Source organism: Enhydra lutris, unplaced genomic scaffold, assembly GCF_002288905.1.
Source record: "Enhydra lutris kenyoni isolate GAN:26980312 unplaced genomic scaffold, ASM228890v2 scaffoldscaffold12, whole genome shotgun sequence".
Taxonomy (NCBI): Eukaryota; Metazoa; Chordata; class Mammalia; order Carnivora; family Mustelidae; genus Enhydra; species Enhydra lutris.
Genome location: NW_019154096.1, coordinates 26,824,079 through 26,832,637, shown reverse-complemented (window position 1 = coordinate 26,832,637; position 8,559 = coordinate 26,824,079). Strand labels below are relative to the sequence as shown.

The 8,559-nt window shown below is 40.5% G+C and overlaps 1 protein-coding gene across 1 annotated transcript in view; it reads right to left on the bottom strand.

Annotated features, from left to right (window-relative positions):
- Positions 1–439: 439 nt before the first annotated feature.
- Positions 440–8,559, bottom strand: part of LOC111145292 (mitochondrial calcium uniporter) — a 208,517-nt gene continuing 200,397 nt past the window's right edge. The window contains exons 7-8 of the mRNA XM_022500126.1: positions 3,869–3,985; positions 440–2,498 (exon numbers count right to left, since the gene is read on the bottom strand). Of these exons, the coding sequence (XP_022355834.1) occupies positions 2,421–2,498; positions 3,869–3,985 (195 nt within the window). The 3' untranslated portion in view covers positions 440–2,420. The remainder of the gene's footprint in view (positions 2,499–3,868; positions 3,986–8,559) is intronic.

Genomic DNA, 8,559 nt, shown 5'->3' with positions numbered 1-8,559 from the left:
ATTTGTTTGTTTAATTTATTTGGCAGAGAGAGCAAGCACAAGGAGGGGGAGTGGCAGACAGAGGGGGAGGGAGAAGCAGACTTCTCGCTGAGCAAAGAACTCATGCTTTCTCTGTCAAATAAGTAAATAAAATCTTTTAAAAAATGCCTGTTTTAAAAATACAGGCTCTAGGAACCAAATTTAATTTCAAAATGATATTCTTATAAGAATTAATTTTAGGGCTCCTGGGTGGCTCAGTCGTTAAGTGGCTGCCTTCAGCTCCGGTCATGATCCCAGCGTCCTGGGATCAAGGCCCACATCGGCTCCCTGCTTGGCGGGAAGCCTGCTTCGCCCTCTCCCACTCCCCCTGCTTTGCCCTCTCCCACCCCCCTGCTTGTGTTCCCTCTCTCGCTGTCAAATAAATAAATTAAATCTTAAAAAAAAAAAAGAATTAATTTTGGAAGTAAACAGTTTTCCACTAGAATCACAGGAAAGTAAGTTTTGTTGCTGCTGCTGTTGTTTTTGGTTTTGCTTTAAAGAAATAGATACTATAGTTCAAAAATTGAATAAGTATTTATTGTTCCAGAAGGTACATTGCTTTTTATACATATTTCATAAATGATACAGGATTTTACACATGTTCAATATTTTGCTATTTGTTTAAAGGACTTTTCTCCACATTTCCCTCCCTTGCCTCCCACACACCCTGAAAGGATTTGCTCATTGCACTGTGCTGTTTCTTCTTAAAAACCCTGCACACAAACAGGATAGATGGTTTAAAAATAATTCACAGAACTTAACAAAAATGAGTGAGGGAAGGGGTTGAACGACTCGGGGGCACTGGAAGGAAGGGGAGACATGCGTCCTTTCATTCCATCATGCCAGCGGAAGGGGCGGCGGCAGGAGCAGAGCAGCAGCGGTCTGGGCAGGCCTTCAGCCTCTGCAAGGCACCTGGAGTCTGGGTTTGTCATTGCAGATGCTTCTTTTCATACACAATGATCCCAAAAGAGGAAGAAAGTGAGAAAGAACCTCCTTGCCACAACGAGGAGGGGTGAATCGTGTGAAAGAAAAAGCCGATCAGCTGTGTGGCAAGCCTCATCATCCTTTCCATCCTGCCCCCACAGTCGTTAAAAACAGGATATTAGACACAGATTCCTTTGACTCTTCAAGTGCAGATGTCATCTGGAAATATGGTAGAAAATATTTTGATAGAGTATAAGATTAATTCTTCCTTCTCTCAATTTAAGATAAGAAAAAAGAGGGTGAAGAGGGTAGGTTGAAGGAAGCCGTAGAAATGTATTCTGTATAAAGATAAATTGCACCCTTGGAGATCCACACACTTGATTTACAACTATTGAAGTGGTGGAGGTGGGGGGCTCACAAACAGTGTGGAAGTGTGTGTCCTTCAAGATAAACAAAGTCTCCAGACAAGGCAGCGCCATCTGGGTGGGCTGGAACGCTGTCACAGGAGCAGATTAACAGCAAGGAGATTATTCTGGTTTGAAATGGCTAGAGAGCCATGATTTTTAGCCAATTTGTAAACCTTACGTCTTCCTGATTTGGTAATATAGCTGAATACCGCCTCCCCTCGGATTTGAGTTATGGAGGGAGAGGGGAATATCAATAGGATAGTTAAATAAAGGAGGGAAATTCTGCCTCCTCTTAAAGATTAATTAATAAAAAACAAAACAAAACAAAACAAAACAAAACAACCTCATGCAGTGTTGCCAATGATTCCTAGATACTGATCCAGAGCACTGGAATATACAGACATCGAAGAAGGTATTATGGGATAATCCAAAGTGTCAATTATTAAACAGTCGTAAGTTGATTCCAACTCTCATATGGATAAAATTAGCATAACCAACAGGATTGGGTGGTCAGAAAAGGGACACAAATAGGAGAGATTCCTGGTCACTTTGCAGAGACTGGGTCCAATTTAAAATAAATGCTAATGACATGGGCTCAGGCTCTGTTTGCCACCCACATACCTTGAGGATTTGCTTTTCTGGTATATTTATTTACTCCTGTGTCAAAAATAAGAAAAGTCAAATTAAAAAAAAAAAATTAGAGCTGAGTGGGGTGCTGGTGTGTTACTGTTTTGCTGACCCCTGCAAGAAGATGCAAGAAAGGAACACCCCCAGCATCCTTTTCTCTTTATGAATCTCTCAACTATATAATGCATCATTTCCATCCAGAAACTAAGATGCTTGATTAAGACAATATTCACTAAGCCCTTTGAGCTTATATTCCACAAAGCCTGATCCTTAGATTTTAACTTCCTCTTCTTCCCTAAGATCCTTTTTGTTTTGTTTTTTAATTAAAGGTAAAAACCCTCTACCCCGACTTGGCTCCCAGCTTCCACCTGCAATGCTTTAATTAAAAAGGCAAGAGTTATAAACAGGTGTTCCTTCTGCCAGGATTCAGAGGCTCTTTGTAGATCAATCTTTTTCACCAATTTGTCGAAGGGGCAGATGTACTTGTAATGGGTCTCTCAGTCTCTTAAGGTCCATTTCTGCCTAAAATAGAAACAAAAGGTGAGAAAAACTGGCTAGTGAAGCTTTCAATGATATTATCCTCTCCTGAGAAAAGGTAATTGTCTTTCTCTGCATCACTATGAATCCCAGAAATCATCTCAATTACTCTCAAATTGAGACTGCCTCAGAAGCAAAGGGCTTTAAAGGCATAGGACAACCAAGGGGGACCAGAATGGAAGTCTGCCCTGGCAGGATCACCTGTCAACAGAGCCTCCAGGAAAGGCTGTGCTGTCAGCAGGGCAGGACTCAGAGGCTCAGGACCGTGCGAGCATCTGATGCACCCTGATGGCGTTTCTCAAACCTTTGCCTGGATCCGGAACTTTAACTTCCGTTGCTCAAGACTTGAGTTGTTCCTCCAGTAGTTGTTTCAGTTTTTTTTGCTTAGTGATTTTAAAATCAGGGATGTGCTGTCAACGGCAGCACTTTCAAAACTCACACTGGCTGGGACCTCAGCTGGTGGAGCTGGATTAGTAGGCTGAGGGTAGGGCTGAAGCATTTGTATTTTTAACAGCTCCAGGGATGCTTCAGCCCTACCCTCAGCCTAATGCGCTCCCTCCAGTTGAGAACCACCACACAGAGCAACAGAAGACATAAATCAACTTAGGCCAAGGCAGTTAGACAGACTAAGCCTATTCAAAGTACAACCCCACCACCAATAAGGGACAGAGAAGAGCAACCAAATGTTATAGAGGATGGTAGAGTTTCTAGAGATTTTTTGAAAAATCGCTTAAGTCATATAAGGCTACAGAAAAGAGGAATGAAGATTTATTCAGCAAAATCAAAGATATCGGAGGGAGGCACACACAGAAATTTGAAAGAGGTAACTATTATGAAAAATAAAATACATCTCTCTTAAAACAGCATCTTCTAGTTCAATAAACTCTGAGACTTGTGCCTGGCAAACATTTCCAGTAATCTTTCTTACCTGGATTTTATTTTTGCCCCATAGCCACCACACATTTTAGGTGGAAAATCTTTGGAATTTGTTGTAAAAAGATTTTATAAAGAGAGAAAAGTAAAAACAGACAACTTTAAAGAAACAAAAAGAAAAAAAGTAAAAACAGTTCTACAAATTTCAATATGCTACTGTTAATAGGATAGATAGGACCCATCACCTTTTCACCTGCTGTATTCTAAAACTTTCCAGAGAGGTGTCTGTGCTAAAATACACATTTTTATTAACTGAGGAACAGTTAATACAGGAAGAAGAGGGTGTGATCATTCTTTCAGAGTTTACCCACTGAAGCACTACAGTTATGGATAATGGTAATAATAATAACAATTATTATTATTATAATACCAATACCATACAAAATGGGGCTGGAATTTATTTTTATTCTTGGAAAACTTACCTGAGCAATTGCATCCTTGAGTTGATTATATTTCTCTAGGTCAAAACGTGACTTTTTGGCTCCTTTATGGAAAAATAATAAGTATTGTCTGTCTCTGGCTTCTGGATAAACATATTCCTACAAATTAAAGGAGAAATTAAATTATTAGTCCTTAGAACACTATCTTTACAAAATGAGCACTAACTGCTGATTAGGTTCACTGCACGTGCAAAGATATATACCAATGTAGGTACAGTGTTAAATATTTCTTTTTTTTTAAATTTATTTTAAACTAATTTTTTAAAGATTTTACTTATTTATTTGACAGAGAGAGAGAGAGAGAGAGAGATCACAAGTAGGCAGAGAAGCAGGCAGAGAGAGAGGGGGAAGCAGGCTCCCTGCTTTCAGAGAGCCCAATGCAGGACTCGATCCCAGAACCCTGGGATCATGAACTGAGCCAAAGGCAGAGGCTTAACCCACTGAGCCACCCATACGCCCCTAAATATTTCTTTCTTGAACATTTTTATTGTGAAACACACATGTAAGAGTACACAAAACAAAAACGTACATCACAATGAATCATCACATAATGAATAAGCTAATCACCATCAGATAAAGAAAACTGAACACTGCCAACAACCTGGAAGGAATCCTCCCACCTCTTCCCAATTATTAACCTAGTCTTCCTCCCCAAACTGATCACTATCTTGCCTTTAATGGTAATTATTTTCTTGTTTTCTTTACAGCTTTACTGCTTAAGCATGAATCCCCTTGAACTCTATGGATTAATTTTACCTGTTTTTTTAATTTTATAAAAATGGAGTCAGACGGTAGGTATTGTGTATGGCTACTTTTGCTTAATATGTTTGTGATATTCATACTTTTGTAATTCATTCATTTTCACTGCTAGGTTATATTCTATGGTATGACTACATCACAATTTATTTATCCATTTTACTACTGATAGACTTTGGGTTGTTTCCAGGCTTTCCTTTTATGAATAATGCTGCCAAGAACATTTTTGGGCTTATCTTTTCTATTGGATGTACATCTATGAATGGAAATCCTAGATCATAAGGTATGCCTGTGTTCAAATTAAGAAGTGGGGAGGAGAGGAGTCAAGATGGCGGAGAAGTAGCAGGCTGAGACTACTTCAGGTAGCGGGAGATCAGCTAGATAGCTTATCTAAAGGTTGCAAACACCTACAAATCCAACGGGAGATCGAAGAGAAGAAGAACAGCAACTCTAGAAACAGAAAATCAACCACTTTCTGAAAGGTAGGCCTGGCAGAGAAGTGAATCCAAAGCGACGGGAAGATAGACCGCGGGGGGAGGGGCCGGCTCCCGGCAAGCGGCGGAGCAACGGAGCACAAAATCGGGACTTTTAAAAGTCTGTTCCGCTGAGGGACATCACTCCAGAGGCTTAACCGGGGTGAAGCCCGCACAGGGTCAGCGTGGCCTCAGGTCCCGCAGGGTCACAGAAGGATCGGGGGTGTCTGAGTGTCGCAGAGCTTACAGGTATTAGAACGGGGAAGCCGGCTACAGAGACAGAGCCGAGGAGTGAGCTCTAAACTCGGGGTTACCTTGAACCGGTCGCAGGCTCGGTCAGCTGGGAGCACGGCCGGAGGCCAGGGTGACGGGAGTAATTGGGCGCTGTTCTCTGAGGGCGCACTGAGGAGTGGGGCCCCGGGCTCTCGGCTCCTCCGGGCCGGAGACCGGGAGGCCGCCATCTTCATTCCCGCCCTCCGGAACTCTACGGAAAGCGCTCAGGGAACAAAAGCTCCCGAAAGCAAACCCGAGCGGATTACTCAGCCCGGCCCCGGTAAGGGAGGTGCAACTCCGCCCGGGGCAAAGACACTTGAGAATCACTACAACAGGCCCCTCCCCCAGAAGAGCAACAAGAAACCCAGCTAGGGCCAAGTTCACCTACGAAGGACTGCAGTTTCAATACCAAGGAGAGCAGCAGAATTCCAGAGGAGGAGAAAGCAAAGCATGGAACTCATGGCTTTCTCCCCATGATTCTTTAGCCTTGCAGTTAATTATTTTTTTCCTTTTTCAATTTTTTTCCTCTTCTTCTGCTAAATTTTTAAAACTTTTACCCTTTTCTTTTTTAACGTTTTTTAACTAGTTTATCTAATATATTTTTTCCTTTTTATATTTTTTCTTTATTCATTTTCTTCTTTTAATTGTTTCACTTTTTTTTTTTCTTTCTGAACCTCTTTTTATCCCCTTTCTCCCCCCTCACGATTTGGGATCCCTTCTGATTTGGTTAAAGCATATTTTCCTGGGGTTGTTGCCATCCTTCTAGTATTTTACTCGCTCCTTCATATACTCTTATCTGGACAAAATGACAAGGCGGAAAAATTCACCACAAAAAAAAGAACAAGAGGCAGTACCGAAGGCTAGGGACCTAATCAATAAAGACATTGGTAATATGTCAGATCTAGAGTTCAGAATGACGATTCTCAAGGTTCTAGCCGGGCTCGAAAAAGAATATTAGATATTAGAGAAGATATTAGAGAAACCCTCTCGGGAGATATAAAAGCCCTTTCTGGAGAAATAAAAGAACTAAAATCTAAACAAGTTGAAATCAAAAAAGCTATTAATGAGGTGCAATCAAAAATGGAGGCTCTCACTGCTAGGATAAATGAGGCAGGAGAAAGAATTAGTGATATAGAAGACCAAATGACAGAGAATAAAGAAGCTGAGCAAAAGAGGGACAAACAGCTACTGGACCACGAGGGGAGAATTCGAGAGATAAGTGACACCATAAGACGAAACAACATTAGAATAATTGGGATTCCAGAAGAAGAGGAAACAGAGAGGGGAGCGGAAGGTATATTGGAGAGAATTTCCCCAATATGGCAAAGGGAACAAGCATCAAAATCCAGGAGGTTCAGAGAACCCCCCCTCAAAATCAATAAGAATAGGTCCACACCCCGTCACCTAATAGTCAAATTTACAAGTCTTAGTGACAAAGAGAAGATCCTGAAAGCAGCCTGGGAAAAGAAGTCTGTAACATACAATGGTAAAAATATTAGATTGGCAGCAGACTTATCCACAGAGACCTGGCAGGCCAGAAAGAGCTGGCATGATATATTCAGAGCACTAAACGAGAAAAACATGCAGCCAAGAATACTATATCCAGCTAGGCTATCATTGAAAATAGAAGGAGAGATTAAAAGCTTCCAGGACAAACAAAAACTGAAAGAATTTGCAAATACCAAACCAGCTCTACAGGAAATATTGAAAGGGGTCCTCTAAGCAAAGAGAGACCCTAAAAGTAGTAGATCAGAAAGGAACAGAGACAATATACAATAACAGTCACCTTACAGGCAATACAATGGCACTAAATTCATATCTCTCAATAGTTACCCTGAATGTGAATGGGCTAAATGCCCCAATCAAAAGACACAGGGTATCAGAATGGATAAAAAACAAAACCCATCTATATGTTGCCTACAAGAAACTCATCTTAAACCCGAAGACACCTCCAGATTTAAAGTGAGGGGGTGGAAAATAATTTACCATGCTAATGGACATCAGAAGAAAGCAGGAGTGGCAATCCTTATATCAGATCAATTAGATTTTAAGCCAAAGACTATAACAAGAGATGAGGAAGGACACTATATCATACTCAAAGGATCTGTCCAACAAGAAGATCTAACAATTTTAAATATCTATGCCCCTAACGTGGGAGCAGCCAACTATATAAACCAATTAATAACAAAATCAAAGAAACACATCAACAATAATACAATAATAGTAGGGGACTTTAACACTCCCCTCACTGAAATGGACAGATCATCCAAGCAAAAGATCAACAAGGAAATCAAGGCCTTAAATGACACAATGGACCAGATGGACATCACAGATATATTCAGAACATTTCATCCCAAAGCAACAGAATACACATTCTTCTCTAGTGCACTTGGAACATTCTCCAGAATAGATCACATCCTCGGTCCTAAATCAGGTCTCAACTGGTATCAAAAGATTGGGATCATTCCCTGCATATTTTCAGACCACAATGCTCTGAAGCTAGAATTCAATCACAAGAGGAAATTTGGAAAGAACCCAAATACATGGAGACTAAACAGCATCCTTCTAAAGAATGAATGGGTCAAACAGGAAATTAAAGAAGAATTGAAAAAATTCATGGAAACAAATGATAATGAAAACACAACGGTTCAAAATCTGTGGGACACAACAAAGGCAGTCCTGAGAGGAAAATATATAGCAGTACAAGCCTTTCTCAAGAAACAAGAAAGGTCTCAGGTACACAACCTAACCCTACACCTAAAGGAGCTGGAGAAAGAACAAGAAAGAAACCCTAAACCCAGCAGGAGAAGAGAAATCATAAAGATCAGAGCAGAAATCAATGAAATAGAAACCAAAAAAACAATAGAACAAATCAACGAAACTAGGAGCTGGTTCTTTGAAAGAATTAATAAGATCGATAAACCCCTGGTCAGACTTATCAAAAAGAAAAGAGAAAGGACCCAAATAAATAAAATCATGAATGAAAGAGGAGAGATCACAACTAACACCAAAGAAATACAGACAATTATAAGAACATACTATGAGCAACTCTACGCCAACAAATTTGACAATCTGGAAGAAATGGATGCATTCCTAGAGACATATAAACTACCACAACTGAATCAGGAAGAAATAGAAAGCCTGAACAGACCCATAACCAGTAAGGAGATT